This window comes from Octopus bimaculoides, chromosome 19 (genome assembly GCF_046866305.1).
Source record: "Octopus bimaculoides isolate indiv1 chromosome 19, ASM4686630v1, whole genome shotgun sequence".
In the NCBI taxonomy this organism is placed as follows: Eukaryota; Metazoa; Mollusca; class Cephalopoda; order Octopoda; family Octopodidae; genus Octopus; species Octopus bimaculoides.
Genome location: NC_142946.1, coordinates 5209046 through 5227290, shown reverse-complemented (window position 1 = coordinate 5227290; position 18245 = coordinate 5209046). Strand labels below are relative to the sequence as shown.

Below are 18245 nucleotides of genomic sequence, written 5' to 3'. Positions count from 1 at the left end.
AGACACTAGTCAAAACATTGAGCATTTGGGACAGAGATATCTTTTTGTTATCTATTATCTTTCACTCAATACAGTCATCAGACTGTGGCCGTGCTGGGGCACCACCTAAAAAGAGCCCTTTAAGTCAAGTAAATTGATGCCAGTATTTATTGAAGTCTGGTACTTATTCTGTCAGTCTCTTTGGCCAAACTGCTAGGTTATGAGGATGTAATCAAACCAACACTTGTCAAGCAGAGGAGAGGTGCAAACACACACACACACATATATATAACTCTTGAAATTACCTGAGGAGACACATCTACACCGAAACCAGTTGCACGGTACCCTACCCATGAGGGATCAATGCTAGACAGGTTGAAACAATTGTAGTGATCAATAAAGGTTTTCGTATCTTCCATCTTCAATCTCTCTCATTAATTACACACCCAATGAACTACTCTCTCTCTCTCTCTATCCCTATATATATATATATATATATATATATATATATACACAGTAATGCTTCGATATACGAGTTAATTCATTCCCAGAGAATGTTCGTTAAGCAAAAACTTGTAAACAAAACTCGTAAACCCAGGATCTTGTAAACCAGTTAGGTATTACTGTATCTGTGTGTGTGTGTTCTTTCGCTTTCTTTTATTCTTTTACTTGTTTCAGTCATTTGACTGTGGCCATGCTAGAGCACCGCCTTTAGTTGCAAAAATCGACCTGAGGACTTATTCTTTGTAAGCCTAGTAATGATTCTATCCGTCTCTTTTGCTGAACAACTAAGTTTCAGGGATGCAAATACACCAACATCGGTTGTCAAGCAATGGTGGGGGGGACAAACACAGACACACGCATAAATATATATATATATGATGGGCTTCTTTCGGTTTCCATCTACCAAATTCACTCACAGGCTATAGTAGAAGACACTTGCCCAAGGTGCCATGCAGTGGGACTGAACCCAGAAGCATGTGGTTGGGAAGCAGCGTTCTTACCACACAGCTGCTCCTGTGCCTTTATATATACATATAAATCCGGCTTCAACATATTAATCAGTCCCAGTCTAAAGTAGGAGACATTTTCCCAAGGATTGACCCCAAAGCTACATGGTTACAAAGCAAGCTTCTTAGCCACACAGCTATGTCTGTACCAATGTTATTTGAGTTTTCTTTTGTTGTTGTTTTTTTATCGTTTCTTTTTTGTAATGCGGCATTTATTTTCTCATAACACAATTTTGTTTACTAATGCTACAGCACTTTTCTTTTTTGCAACGCTTGGGCGTTGGCAACTACATTGAACACTTGACTAAACTTCAAGAAAGGTAAGGTAAGTGAAAATGTTATGCCAATTTACACCTCGTTAAAAAATAATACAATGTTATTAATTGTTCAAATATGCTTGTGGCACATCTAAACTTGTAAATAAGCCATTCGCTGTGTTTTGTCATGGAGAAAATTTCTCGTTGTGGACAAATGGTGCAAATGCACTTAAATCAGTTCATAACACCACCTTTCTAGACATTTCAGAGTGGTTGTCTCCCCTTTGGTCTCAGGGGATGCTGCGAACTGATAAAAGAGATTGTTTCTCTTATGTTATTTCAGTCTAGGAAGGCGGCACTGTGAAGTGATTGAAGGTGTATTTACACCATTTGTCTACAGCGAGAAATTTTCCCCCATGACAAAACAGTGAATGACTTGTTTACAAGTTGAAACATGCCATACACATGTTTGAACTGGTAATAGCATCATATTTATACACGTCACTGCTTATCGCTCCTACTCTTTAAAAATAACAGTTCACTTTAGGATACAAGAAACAGGAAGGACATTTACTATTTTCTCTGTGTTATATATACTTGTTAGTCCTGGTGTTTTTGTTATGTATCTGTCTGAATGCATTTTTTATCATATCTAATGCGCCTACTATGATAGGAATTGTTTCTCATTATTATTATTATTATTATTATTATGGCCTCTTATAAAGCTCAACTAAAAGATGGATGAATTCAATTCAAAAATTTTATCCGTGTGTGTGTACACACCCACACGATGCCCATTGATGTGCCATGTAGCTTGTTTCATTCAGTCTGCTTACATAACAAACAGGTTCCACTCTGATGTCACACATGAGTGGTAACTGGGCGTAACAGAAAGGAATGAAAGTAACTAATCAATGCAAACAATAGTTCCAACATTTGGCAATTAACCAAATTTGCAACAAAACAAAAATAATTTTTAAAATAAAAACAAAATCAGTTCATTCAATCTCGCATGGGAAAAAGCAGATGTAAAATAGTAAAATACATATATATATATATATATATATACGTACACACACACACACACATATGTGTAAGTATGTAGACATATGTATATATGTGAGTGTGTGTGTATTCATATATATATATATGTTTATATGTAATCTGGTTATTCCGCTGAAGATAGTTTGACCTTGTAAGGTATATTTTTATCTTGCTAAAATAACTTGAAACCATGGTACGGAATATAGATTGGTAAATGTTTTTATTTTTCATTCCCTTTCGAAATTATTCCTATTTTTGTGATAATAGAGTTTTTTGCTGCTCTTTCTAGCGGGTCAGATGTCCTATTGTAGGAATCTCCGTATTTTAAATGAATATATATATATATATATATATATATATATACACACATACACATAAATGCATATATATAAGCATGTATATATATATATATATATATATATATATACATACACCTATGGGCATCGGTACCATTTTCCTCTTTCTCCGTTCTTCCATTCTCCGAACTTTCCATCTTTCCGACGAAGGGCTACGCCCGAAACGTCATACACTCTCTACTTTGTTGTTTTTTTGTTATTGTTTTTTTTAACTATATATATATATATATATATATATATATATATACTGTCCAGAAGAGTTGCAAGAGATTCGAAAGTCATCTAGAAGCTATGGTTGAAGCCAATGGCGGTTATATTGAATAAATTTACTGTTTAGTATTCCAAGATATTTTTATGTAATTTGGGTAAATATATCTGTTAAAATGAGACGTCAGCATTATTTTCATTTTTGCGTAATTTAGACAACAGTTTATTCACACCACCCTCTACATATATGTGTGTGTGTGTGTAAATTTTCTGTTATGCAACACAACCAAAATATGAGAGAAGAAATAAATTCTCTATTTAACCATTTTGCAAGTAATGCCATTATTCAAGCAATAATTCCATTATGCCATTAACTATTATCTTTGTATTGAAATATTAAAAAAAATATTATCATCATCATCATTTCAATATTTAGATCTCCCATAATGCAACATATGGAAGCAAAAATTAAACAGTTGCACATTTCAAAGAAAAATCAAACAAAACAAGAGAAAATCAGCAAAAAAAACAAACAAATCAATTACTTCTCTCAGGTAGAAATATTTAACAAACTCAAACACGTCAAAGACAAAAAGGTAATTTAAATAAATAAATAAATAAATAAATAAATTGATTAACAAACAAAAAAGACACAGAAATCACTTTCAAAAGAGAAACAAGAAAACATACTATTATAAAAAGACAAAATAACACAGCAATGGAAATATATAAAAAAAAAAACAATATCAAACAAAAATAGTATGAAACAATGCAAAAAGCACAAAGTGATTGAATATCGGCGGAAGTTGATGGAATCAAATCAGCTTGCATAGACAAAGAGCAGGCATAGTTACCCATGGAGCCCCAGTTAAACTCTGGCTGCAATTTCATCTGCAACTCTGTGAAACAATCAATCAGAGCTCACGTGTTTTCAAACAAGACAAAGAATAAATGAGAGATAGACGTTTGAATAACAATAAAGGTGTGTCTGTCTGCATGTGCATGTATACATGCGTGTGTATTATATTATATATAAAAGAATAAAAGAATATATATATATATATATATATATATATATATATATATATATATATATATATATATATATATATATATATATATATATATATATATATATATGTGTGTGTGTACAGATTTTAATACAAGAAGAGGGAATGAACAGGCTTTATTACAAATCACTATTTAATGTTTCAATGCATCAGTTATCAGCTGGCAATAGATGAAAGCTGTAACATCTGATAGCCAATAACCGAAAAGGAGCTTTGGCAAAGCATGCTATAAGGCTATTGTTACCCACATGATATCAAATAAATACACACACACACACACTGACAATGGCTAGCATGCCAAAACTTGGAAGTCGCTATCAACCCTCTCATTGTAAAAGTCTCGTAAAATGTACACTATAAAAAAAAATATTGAATACTTCTTCACTTTAATGTTACATTGTTTATAACACACACACACACACACACACACACACATATACATGCATATGTAAGTGTATGTGTATAATATAATATATATATATATTTGTATTATTATTATTATTCAGGTCACTGCCTGGAATCGAACTCAGAATCTTGGGGTTAGTAGCCTGTGCTCTTAACCACTACGCCATATGCCCATGGGCAATTGTGGAGTGAATTTTTAGGGCTTATAATTCAAATATTTTCCCAGCATATGGGAACCGATTTTAAGGAAGGATGGCATAGTGGTTAAGAGTGCGGGCTATTTACCCCAAGATTCCGAGCTCGATTCCAGGCAGTGACCTGAATAATGATAAGAATAAGAATAATAACATCGAAAAATACCTCAAGAATGAGAACCCAAGTTTGAAATTTCCCCAAGACACCCGATGAAGGCTGGAGGGTATATCAGCTGAAACGTTGTGTTAACAATAAACAAGATGAGGACAAATATCCGCCAAATGTAAATAATGTAAATAAATTTAATTCTTTTAATCTTGTCACAAGACATTCGTCAACCTGGGTCTAATAGTAGAAAACATTTGCCCCATGTGCTGCACAATGGGACTTTAATCCAAAACCATGTGGTTTGTAAAGCAAGCTTCTTAATCCTAGAGCCACAAAATGATTTTATTTCAGCTAATAAGCTTTTTAGAACATAATATTGATTTTTTTTTTTCCCCAAAGTCCATCACATGTCATCTAAAACCTGCAGCAAGTCACTGCTGACATATATGCTATAAGGTTTTCAACACTGACCAATAGAATTCAGAAATGCAGGAATTAAGCTTGCTGAAGGAGTGCAAACCCAGGCCCTAATTTTTTCTTACAAACAAGGTCGATTTTTTCAATCTTAATACAAAAACAAACATGGCCGCCGCCGCCATCATCACCACCACCACCACCACCACCATCACCATCACCACCACCACCACCACCACCACCACCACCATCATCATCATCATAATCATCATCATAATCATCATCATCATTCAAGTTGGTTAGCTGGCAGAATCGTTAGCATGCCAGAAAAAAATGCTTAGCAGTATTTCATCTGCTGTTATGTTCTGAGTTCAAACTCCACCCAGGTCGACTTTGCCTTTCATCCTTTTGGGGTTGATTAAATAAGTACCAGTTACACACTTGGCTGTCAGCTTTGTACACAGTCAACCTTTTCATTACTGTATTCCTCATGAAATACACTGTGTGAATTTCAATTAATTTTGAAAATAATGATCATCATCATCATCATCATTGTTTAACATCCATTTTCCATGCTAGCATGGGTTGGACAGTTTGACTGAGGACTGGCAAGCCAGGAGGCTGCACCAGGCTCCAATCTGATTTGGCAAGGTTTCTACAGCTGGATGCCCTTCCTAACGCCAACCACTGGGAGTGTAGTGGATGCTTTTTTACGTGCCACTGGCACGGGAGCCAGTCAGGCAGCACTGGCATCGACCACATTCGGATGGTGCTTTTTACATTCCAGTGGCACAGGGAACCAGTGGCACGTAACAAATTTGGAGGAATTTAATTGGCACAGTCACTTGTATATCAGAAAAATTGCTTTAAGACATCTGGCTGTTTACATTTTGAATTTTGAGTTCAAATATCACCAGAGTCAACTTTCCCTTTCACCCTTTTAGGGTCAATAAATGACTACCAGTTGAACACTGGGGTCAATGTAATTGACTTACCCCATCACCCTTACCCCACAAATTGCTAGCCTTGTGCCAAACTTCGAAACAATAATTAAATGGTCACTCAGTAAAGAACAAGGTGAAAATGATTTAAACATATAAACAGTTTAAAACATGATGTTTCGTGTCAAAGAACAAGGGGCTGTCTTAGGCAGAATGGCATTGAAAGGGTTAAACATGGCACAATCAGGTCTATCACCGTTTCTTGTTCGTTTGGTTCACATGGACATTAGTTACAGATAATTTATCTGGACAAATCAAACAAAAAGTAATTAAGAAAAATGTACTGAATATTGTAAATATGCCTTGATAATCCTTTAATATTACGAGATGAATTAAGTGTCGTAGACCAGACACGAGATTAAAGCAACTCTGAAAAGAGATAGCAAGCTTCTGGTAGAGTTAGAAAGAGAGACAAAGTGAGAGTTATAAAAGTACAGCTAGTCAGCGACTGAGAGACAGAGAGAGAGAAAGGGGGGTGTTACTAGTTGCCACCATTGTTCAATTGTGAGATTACAATTGTTTAAGGAGAGTATATCATATATATATATATATATATATATATATATATATATATATATATATATATATATAATAATATAGATTTAATCAAAAGATTAAATGTGGTACTTAAAATGTTTGAGGCACCAGAATTTGGTAGGGTAAAAACCAAAAACAAAATCAAGAGATTTGGTGAAATATATATATGTATATATCAATCATCATTATCATCATCGTTTGACGTCCGCTTTCCATGCTAGCATGGGTTGGACGATTTGACTGAGGACTAGTGAAACCAGATGGCTACACCAGGCTCCAATCTGATTTGGCAGAGTTTCTACAGCTGGATGCCCTTCCTAACGCCAACCACTCCGAGAGTGTAGTGGGTGCTTTTACATGCCACAGGCACAAAGGCCAGTCAGGCGCTACATACATACATATATATATATATATATATATATATATGTATATATATATATGTGATGGGCTTTTTTCATTTTCTGTCTACCAAATTCACTCACAAGGCTTTGTTTGGCCTGAGGCTATAAAAGATGATACTTGTCTAAGGTGCCACGCAGTGGGACTGAACCCGGAACCATGTGGTAGGGAAGCAAGCCTCTTACTTCACAGCCACACCTAACCCTTTAGCATTGAAACTGGTCACATCCAGTCCAAACATTCTTCCTACTTTTAACTACAACCCAATCACATCTATCAGGCAATGTCATTCTAAGACTAAACTGCCACATTATCGACATTTTGAGGCTATGATATAATGCAGGATTAATTCAAAGCTATATAAACAAACGAGCATCGCATTTGACGGAGTAACCTGAAGGCTGATAGGCTGAGCTAGATTGAACCTTCAACTACCAAACATTCACACGAAAACAAACACAGACTTCCTGGGTCTATAATGTGTATACATCTGTGTTATATAATCTAAGTTTTATTGTCAACCTGAATGGTTTATTGTTAATTTTGTTTTTCTGTGGCAACTTGTTTAAAGTGTCAAAATTTGTAAAGAAAGAGAAAAGCTGTCAACAACAACAACAATAATAATGATGATGATGATGATGATGATGATGATGATGATGATAATGTCCCAAGTCTTATAAATCATGGAAAGAGATTCTGTGAGACCTTTAACAACAGGTTGCTGTCTGCTCTCACAGAATTAACCGGAGCAAAAAAGATCAAGAGCTCTGAGAAGCAAGATTTCATCATCATCATCATCATCATTTAATGTCTCCTCTCCATGCTAGCATGGGTCAGATGGTTCGACTGGAGTTGATGCAGCGGAGGTTTGCACCAGGTCCCAGTCTGATCTGGTATGGTTTCTACAGTTGGATGTCCTTCCTAATGCCAACCACTCCAGGGGTGTAATGAGTGCTTTTACATGCCACTGGCGACATTTTCATGGCACCAGCAACAACCATGACTATGATTCAAATGGGTAGGTGCCATTTATATGGCACCAGCAACAACCGCAACTACAATGCATGATGGCTGTCATTTACAGGGCACTGGCAGTGACCATGACGATTCATGGGTTCCATTTGCATGGCACCAGCAACGACTACAACTCACAGATGATGATAATAATAATAATAATAATCCTAAAGGGTAGCAAGCTGGCACAATCGTTAGCATGCTGGGTGAAATACTTAGCGGTATTTTGTCTCCCATTACGTTCTGAGTTCAAATCCCGCCGAGGTCGACTTTGCCTTTCATCCTTTCAGGGTCAATGAAATAAGTATCAGTTACACACTGGGGTCAATGTAATTGACTTAATCCCTTTGTCTGTCCTTGTTTGCCCCCTATATGTTTAGCCCTCTGTGGGCAATAAAGAAATAAATAATAACAATCTTTCTAATTTTGGCAGAAGGCCAGCAGTTTTTAGAAGGGGTGGTCACTTGATTACATGAACCCTGTACGTGACTTGTACTTTATCTTATCGACCTTGAAAGGTTTAAAGGCAAAGTCAACCTCAACAGAATTTGAACCCCAAATGTAAAGAGCCCAAACAAAAATACTGTTAAGCATTTTGTCGAACATGCTAACAATTCTGCCAGCTCACAGCCCTCACGAGATCGAAACAGGAGAACACTTGATAAAAAATTAGAATGTAGAGTATACATCGAGACACGACAGAGTTGGCCAATATCAACATTGGTTATGTTGGCATTGTAAAATCAAAACTTGACAAGTGGTATAAGCACCACTCTGAGGCTGTAACTGAAGGACAAAATGTGATGACTCTTTGGGAGATTCCATTGCATAAAACAGAACCATCAAAGCTAATAAAAGACCAAAATAATAAGGTCTGTTCATTGATCAACATTTGTATCCCTTGTGATCATAACATCTCAGTGAAAGAATATAAGGACTTGTCCATTGAAATCAAGATAATGTGGCATCACAAGGTGGTTAAAATAGCAGTGATTGTAGGAGAATTAGGAATAAACCGAAAATTAGAATGAACCCTGGCTTACCATCCCTGCTAGAAGTGCAAAGAATTGTTTTAACTAGTAGGTCATACGTATTGAGAAGAGCATTGTTGCAGAAGGAACAATAACCTTCCATGTAAATAGTTTCTTTTTTCTCCATAGCTTTGCTTTTGTTAATGAACAATCTGGTGTGTTTATTTTAATGGCCTATCAATGTATACAGTGAGAGTCGTTGCCCTAGATGTCAAGAAGACACTTGGCAAGAAATGGTAACAAAACTTAGATAAAAAAAATCTCATAATAATAATGATAGCAACAACAAGAACAACAACAACAATAATAATAATAATAATAAATGTGAATTATATAAGACTACCTACTTTCACATTGTGATCTGGTCTTCTGCAAGACTAGTGTCTGTTTTTTGATGAATCTCACCAAATCTTCCCTGGAGAAGTTATCCAGCTGATTAGAAGAACAAAAACAAACAAAAGAAATAATTTAATTTATGAATAAAACATGACACAGCAAAGAGAAGAATTAAAATTAATGACATCTGATTAATGGAGAATGTCAGATGATGAACAGCAGTGCTTCCTAAACAACCTGAGTAATGACACAACACTATGTCGTGTTGTGTCGTGTCGTAAAACTATTCAAGGTCAAAATTAATTGCTGCTATTTTCTCACATTTTCACATTAAAATTAAAATTTGAAACTGATTGTTTGTTTGTTTTAATCTTGCAAGTTGCATGATGACCTCATTAGTGCTAGAGCGAAAGGAAAGGGGGAAAAAAATGCCCAGTACATGATGTGAAGCAAGCATGCCAAACATGTGGCCCTTTTCAGACACAAGTGCAACCTGCAAGTAGTATAGCTAAAGGTTTAAAAATGGGGCACCCAAAACATTTTTAATAATCATCATCATCGTCATCATTTAATGTCCGTTGTCCATGTTGGCATGGATTGGCTGGTTTCACTGGGCTGGCACACTGGAAGGCTGCACCAGACTCCAGTCCGATTTGGCATGGTTTTCTATGGTTGGATGCCCTTCCTAATGCCAACCACTTCGAGAGTGTAATGGGTGATTTTACATGCCACTGGCACAGGTGCCATTTGTGTGACACCAGTATCTGCCACAAGATCTAGGAGTTAACAGTTCAATACCTTCAATACCTTATCCACTGAACCACTTTGCATCTGCACATAATCTGCTAATTATCTCTGGTAATTAAATGGTTTTAGGCATGTATAATTGAGTCTGCAGCTTATTAAATACATCCTACAAGACATGCAACCGTTATGGACTGGTAAACCTATCAATTACAGAAGAACTAAATTATTTTGATCCAGTCAGACAGAATATTTTATCTCGAATGGAAAACGAATTACATTAATGACTAAAATGGAATTCAATAAAGAATTTACAATTTAAATTAATGAAGGTAAAGAAAAAATGGTAAAGAAAATTAGTTACATATAAAAACAAATGGCCAAAAGAATTCTTAAAAAAAGAAGGAAAGCAAGAACAGCCTAGATTTCCTTTTCTTCTACTCTCTCCCTCTCTCTCTCTGTCTGTTCATCTTTCTCTCTGTCTCACTCACATAGGCACACACTTACCCTCTCTTATTCACACTCTCTCTCACACACACACACACTCATTCATTCACTCTCTCTCTCTCTCACACACACACACACACACACACATCCACTCTCCCTCTCTCTCACACACACACACACACACACACACATTCACTCTCCCTCTCTTTCTCACACCCACACACACATTCACTCTCTCTCTCTCACACACACACACATACACACACACACATTCACTCTCCCTCTCTTTCTCACACCCACACACACATTCACTCTCTCTCTCTCTCACACACACACACACACACACACACACACATTCACTCTCCCTCTTTCTCACACACACACACACACACACATTCACTCTCTCTCTCTCACACACACACACACACATTCACTCTCTCTCTCACACACACACACGCATCCACTCTCCCTCTCTCACACACACATTCACTCTGCCTCTCTTTCTCACACACCCACACACACATTCACTCTTCTTCTCTCACACACATCCACACACACACTCTCTCTCTCTCTCTCTGAGACTTTGAAACAAACAGTCACAGCAACTTACTGTAGAACCAGGACTTTTGGCAGAGTCGCTAGGCGGCGTTTCAATATCTGCTTCCTGTTAATAAAAAAAAAGGAAATTGAAATGTAAAGCAGGTTCCACTACCTCGTTATCATTGATTAACCTCATTTATTTATTCTCCAAAAGACTACAGCTGATGTTGCTGTTACCATTGTTTAATTTCTATCCAGTCCTGGTCAAGCAGACCAGTGGTCAGAAACAGGAGTGACCATCACATTTTCAGACATAATACAGTAGAACAGGGTTTCTCAACCCTTCTATCCTTGTGCAACCCTTAAAATAAATTACACGTCTCAAGGAACCCCTGCACAAAAAAAAAAATTATATACCATATCTTTCTCATATTTTTTCCACTGTAGTTCACATGGTAAATATTATATATATATATATATATATATATAATATTTACCATGTGAACTCTGCCAGATCAGATTGGAGCCTGGTGCAGCCTTCTGGTTCGCCAGTCCTCAGTGAAATCATCCAACCCATGCTAGCATGGAAGGCGGACGTTAAATGTTACACTGATTTTTGTCATATCTTATCAACCCCAAGAGGAATAAATGGCTTAGCAAGCCTTTTGCCTGGTGTGCTAATGATTCTACCACCTTGCCACCTTAATGATAATAATAATAATAACAATAATAATTGCTTCTGATTTAGGCACAAGGCCAGCAATTTTTGAGGGGCTTGGCGATAGCTGATACCATTGACCACAGCACTTCATGGTACTTATTTTACCAACCGCCAGAAGGATGACAAGCAAAGCTGATCTCGTCGGGATTTGAATTTAGAATGTAAAAAGAGGGAAGAAATATTGCTAGGCATTTTGTTTGAGGCACTAACAATGATCTGGGGGCGGAGGGGAAGAAGACACGTGCCCGACAAAAGGTGACCACACTTGTCCACTAATCGGTAATCTGCATCATCAGCTCATTTTTGCCAGCTGAGTGGACTGGAGCAATGTGAAATGAAGTGTCTTGCTCAAGGACACAATGCATCGCGAGGAATTGAACTCATGACCTTACAATAATGAGCCAAATAGCCTAACCACTAAGCCACGTGTCTTCACTTATGATAGAGATAAAGATAAACACTTCCTTTCCACTTATGTAAATAAAACAATGATAATCACCATCACTAAGATGGGTGGGCAAGGATGGATTTAGACAGAACAGTTTAAGTAAAAGACTGTAATTATTCCCATCCTAAGAACCAAATGGTCGATAGAAAGAGAGGATTTGTTCCAGAACAAGGAAATTATTGTCTCTGGCTGACGACAATGAAACTTCCTGTTAATTTCTCAGCAAAACGATTACGTCTTTATTAGTCTGGATAAGACGCAGAAGTTTCCAAGACTAAAATGTTTCAAAGTTGCTAATGAACAACGAGAAAACTTTGAAGCACATCACTACGTGGTTCATAGGTTTGCTTCCACACGGTTTCAAGTTCGGTCTCACTACACAGCACCTTGAGCAAAGAGGCAGAAACAGGTGTCTTGCTATGAAGGAGGTACATGGTTACCCAGAAAGAGAAAGAGAGAGAGGGAGAGAATAAAATTTGAAATTTAATTTTGAGGTTACAAGGTAACAAAAGGAATGTTTAATAATGTAGTGCTGCCTGTCTAAAATAGGACCAAAAAGGATGGCCACTACTGGAAAGCCTTTGATTACAAAACTACAAGATCACAACAGACTGGGAGGAATAAACAACATCAACAACAAAATACCGCCTTTGGAAGATATGAACCGACAATCTTAGGAGTGGTTGGTCCCTGATATCTTATCTACTGAGCCACATTAGCTCTAAGCTTTATTTGTTACAAAGGTCAAAGATGTGTTTATCATGAGATATATCTCATAGATGAAGACAGGGAGATAAGGCATTGCAGACCCAGCCAATTGAATGATAGTGCAGAAATGGGGAAACAAACCCAATCCTGTCCAGACATTATGTCAGCAATGATCATGGTGGCAGTGATGGTGGCGGTGGTGGTGGCGATGGCAGCAGCGGAGGTGGTAGTGGTGAGAGCAGTGGTGATAGTGGTGAAGGTGGCGGTGATGGTAGCGGTGACAGTTGTGGTGGTGGTGGTGGCGGCAGTGGTTGTTTTCTTCGTCATTGAGTTAGTAACAAAGTAACTTAATAGTTATTTACTAATAATCTTGGCAAACTTAAACGGACATTTTGATTTACACACCAAGATATAACCAGATTAAAACATTATTTCATTTGCATTTTTCTTTTCTTTTTGGTTTATATTACATTTTTTCCCTCTTTTTATCATAGCGTACACACACACACACACACACACACACACACACACACACACACATACCGATACTAAATGGTTGTTTATTCCTTTTATTCTTCATTTTTCTTATTACCACCCTGTTCTTGACTAATGCTTCCTTCTAAAGAATACATATATTGAGCGAGATCGTTGCCAGTGCCGCTGGACTGGCCTTCGTGCCGGTGGCATGTAAAAGCACCCACTACACTCTCAGAGTGGCTGGCATTAGGAAGGGCATCCAGCTGTAGAAACTCTGCCAAATCAGATTGGAGCCTGGTGTAGCCATCTGGTACACCAGTCCTCAGTCAAATCGTCCAACCCATGCTAGCATGGCAAGCGAACGTTAAAAGATGATGATGAGTTCTACAGCAGGATTTTAGTCTTGAAATGCTTAAGCGAATATATATATATATATATATATATATATATATATATATATATATATATATATATATACCGGAAAAACTGTCCGATGAACGGGAACGTGAAACTCAGAGTAACGGTTTTTTTGTTATATTTCTGCTGCTTTTAAATAAAGTATATATATATATATATGGTTGGGAAGCAAGCTTTTTATCACACAGTCAGGCCTCTGCCTTTACATCCAATGTATACGACACATAGATATATATATGTATGTATGTATGTGTACTACTTTCCTTCCTTGAGTATTGAGAATAGCAACAATTCCTTTTTTTTTTTTTTTATGCACTAATTAATAGGCACAGGAGTGGCTGTGTAGTAAGTAGCTTGCTTACCAACCACATGGTTCTGGGTTCAGTCCCACTGCGTGGCACCTTGGGCAAGTGTCTTCTACTATAGCCTCGAGCCGACCAAAGCCTTGTGAGTGGATTTGGTAGACGGAAACCGAAAGAAGCCCGTCGTATATATGTATATATATGTGTGTGTGTGTGTGTGTGTGTGTGTGTGTGTGTGTGTGTGTGTGTGTGTGTGTGTCCCCAGCATCGCTTGACAACCGATGGTGGTGTGTTTATGTCCCCATAACTTAGCGGTTCGACAAAAGAGACCAATAGAATAAGTACTAGGCTTCCAAAGAATAAGTCCTGGGGTCGATTTGCTCGACTAAAAGGCGGTGCTCCAGCATGGCCGCAGTCAAAGGACTGAAACAAGTAAAAGAATAAAAGAATAATTTGTTTTTGTTTTGTTTTCAAAAGAAGAAAAGAATGACCTGTGACATGATTGGTAAAAGATAGGTTTTTCTATAGGTCAAGGTGGACCATACATCCACATATATATATGCACAGATCTGGGCAAGATTTTTCTAAGAAGATTGGCAGCTTCTCATACAGGCAAGTCTCTACTCAAGACTACTGTCAGACCCCAAATTGGATTGGAGGATCCTCACAAGTTTCAAGAAAACTATAGGCTTTTGAGGTTTCACCCCCCCCCCCCTCTTTAGCTCCCTCTCTGGGTCCCCAGTCAATATGTCAACTGCAAACTTCTCGATGATATCAAACTAGACAACAATTTATTCAATCTATCAAATAATCTATGATTATTTTAACGCTAATGGCCAGCGGTAGCTGTGAAGTTGACAGTTTAGTCTCTCTCACAAGAGGAATATTGCGTGACAAAATATAATAATGACTATAAATTTGTGACGTAAACAAAAGAAACAAACAACAATAGAATGGAAACAAACCGATAAACTAGAAAAAAATTTATACAAAAATCTATAACATTGTATTGTGAGAAATAAATTTCCCATGATACAATTTTTTTGTTATTAGCTTAAATCTACCTTTAGCCACAGATCCAGTCACATACACAAGCTTAGATACACACACACACACACACACACACATACATGCACATATATGCATAGACACACACACACATGCATGTACCTACGTACACAGATCACCAAACTGTTTGGTAAGTGTTTGGGTTCATAAAATTTTTTACTAACCATTACTATACATAAATCCATAAGTTAACGACACGTAGAGAGAGAGAGAGAGAGAGAGAGAACAACACAAGTTTACCTACAAAAAACAGAGACACCCACACAAATGTATGAAATCTCTGACCCACATCAGTGTAGTAATAAATAGTTTCTTAGCCATAGAGTTGGTATTTTCAACATTTAAGTGTGCTGAATGTCGTGTTATTTGACTGTAAGAGATTGAGTTGAATTGTTACAATGAATTCGGTCACTATATCTTGTATGCTGAGCAACTGTGCCTATGGTTGGCTCATTGTGTTAGTGTTTAACCTTTTCGCTATTATATTTCTATTGAAATACACAGTTTTTCTTTTAATTAGCTTTAAAAAAAATGAAGAATTTAGTAAGCTAACTTAATCCAGTGCTACTCAAAGTGGTGGTCCGCAGACCAGTGCTGGTCCATAAGCCATCAGCTGCTGGTATGCGGTGAGTTTCCAGAAAAGAAAGAAACATAAAATGCTTATAAAATCCTAATGTAATATTGTGTTATTTGTTTACAAAATAAATACAAGATGAAAAAAAATTGTCAACTTTTATTATATTCATGATAGCACTCTCAGAGTGGTTGGCATTAGAAAGGGCATCCAACTGGATCAGATTGGAGCCTGGTGCAGCCTTCTGGCTTGCCAGTCCTCAGTAAAACCATCCAACCCATGCCAGCATGGAAAGCGGACGTTAAATGACAATGATGATGAGGATATTGTTTCCGGTATAAATTAAAATTACAAAGAAATATCACCGGTCCCTGGCACATTGGAAAGAAAAAAAAACTGTTGGTATGCCACTTGAGATAGTTTGTGAGAAGAACTGGTTTAGTCTTTGCTATTGACTTGAAGGAGGTAAGCTGGCAGAGCCATTAGCACTGCAGGCATAATTCTTAGCAGCATTTCGTCCTTTTTTTATGTTCTGAAATCAAATGCCATCAATGTCAAAAAATCAAGTACCTGTCCTTTACTGGGACCGATATAATCCACTTCCTCTTCCCCTCAAAAACTGTTGATCTTGGGCCAAAATTGAAAACTATAATTAGGCTGGTGCTTGGAACACAAATTAATACGAAATTTTGATGGAAGATTTTTTAATTCAGATCACGTTAAAACATAAGACAGAAACTGAAAGAAGCCTTTTGCACACACACACACATATATGTATGTATGTATGTATGTATGAGTATGTATATGTTGGTGTGTCTGTGTTGTCCCCCACCCACTCCACCATGTGTGTGTGTGTGTGTGTATATATATATATATATATATATATATATACACATACATACACACATACATATGTACATACACAGACACACACACGACAGACTTCTTTCAGTTTCTCAGTCTACTAAATCCACTCATACTGCTTTTTGGTTGGCCTGGAACTACAGCAGAAGATCCTTGCCCAATGCTGTCACAGAACAAGACTAAAACCCTCTTTAGAATTTCTCCATATACAGACCTTGCTGAAGACAGACAGACTGCACCAAGGATTCCGTGTTTACTATTCTGCGCAAGAAAATGCATTCCATCCTGAACTCCTGCCAATGATGTGTCTATAACTGTGCCAGACTATCAGACATGCAGCCAACAAATCAACATATTGTATCTTATCAATGGCATTTTATTGTATTCACAGCTGAGACTTTTAACTATCAAATTACGCTGTCTACACGAGATGTGAGTAGTTACCAGGCAGAAGGAAACATTCTTTGGCATAATTACAGTTTGGTGCCCCACAGAATTTGTTTCCTCATAACTTCATGTGAAATGCATATTTTTTAAAATTATTGTGCTGGTAGCACGTAGAAAACACCATCAGAAGATGGCCGATGCCAGTGCCACTATGACTGGCTTCCGTGCCGGTGGCACATAAAAAGCACCATCTTATCATGGTTAATGCCAGCTCCTCTGGCCCCTGTGCTGGTGGCACGTGAAAAGCACCCATTACACTCCCGGAGTGGTTGGCATTAGGAAGGGCATCCGGCTGTAGAAACACTGCCAGATCAGATTGGGGCCTGGTGCAGCCTCCTGGCTTCCCAGACCCCAGTCGAACCGTCCAACCCATGCCAGCATGGAAAACGGACATTAAACGATGATCATCATCATCATCATCATCATGATGTATGGTTGTGTGGTTAAGGAGCTCACTCAGCAACCCCATATTTTCAGCTTCTGTCCTACCATATGCCACCTTGGGCAAATGTCTACTGTTATAGCCCTGGGTCAACTAATGTCTTATGAGTTTGGTAGCCTATAGTGTGTGTGTGTGTGTGTACACAAGGGAGAATCATTGTCACAGTTATTTCAATGACAGACTGCTTTAACACAATAATATATCACAAGTTATTTATAGCTGTTTTTGCTTCAAGAAACAATAATGGATTTATTTATACACTTGTGTGTGTGTGTGTGTGTGTGTGTGTGTGTGGTCTTTTGATCATCACTACCACCTTCATCATCATCATCATCATCGTTTCCACTGTCCTTGAAGGCACATGACTCAGTGGTTAGAGTGTCGGCCTCACAATCATGAGGTAGTGAGTTCGATTCCCAGATCAGGCTGTGTGTTGTGTTCTTGAGCAAGACACTTTATATTTATATATAAATACGCACACATGTTCATATATACATATATGTGTGTGTGTGTGTGTATATATATATATATATATATATATATATACACACACATATACACACACACACATACATATCAGGCAGAGAGTGTTTATGTTACTAAACAACTTACCAACTTCAAGGCTATATATATTTGAACACTAACAACCCAAAATCAATACAGAGCTAATTTATCCTCACGTG

The 18245-nt window shown here is 37.4% G+C and overlaps 1 protein-coding gene across 6 annotated transcripts in view; it reads right to left on the bottom strand.

Moving 5' to 3' along the window:
- Positions 1–18245, bottom strand: part of LOC106869426 (uncharacterized) — a 91860-nt gene that overhangs the window by 66970 nt on the left and 6645 nt on the right. For 2 of the 6 annotated variants that reach the window (XM_089366379.1, XM_089366380.1), the window contains exons 2-4: positions 11165–11218; positions 9375–9459; positions 3708–3752 (exon numbers count right to left, since the gene is read on the bottom strand). In XM_089366379.1, coding sequence (XP_089222505.1) covers positions 3708–3752; positions 9375–9459; positions 11165–11218 — 184 coding nt within the window. The remainder of the gene's footprint in view (positions 1–3707; positions 3753–9374; positions 9460–11164; positions 11219–18245) is intronic. The other 4 variants (XM_089366381.1, XM_089366383.1, XM_089366382.1 and 1 more) reach the window with 3 other exon arrangements.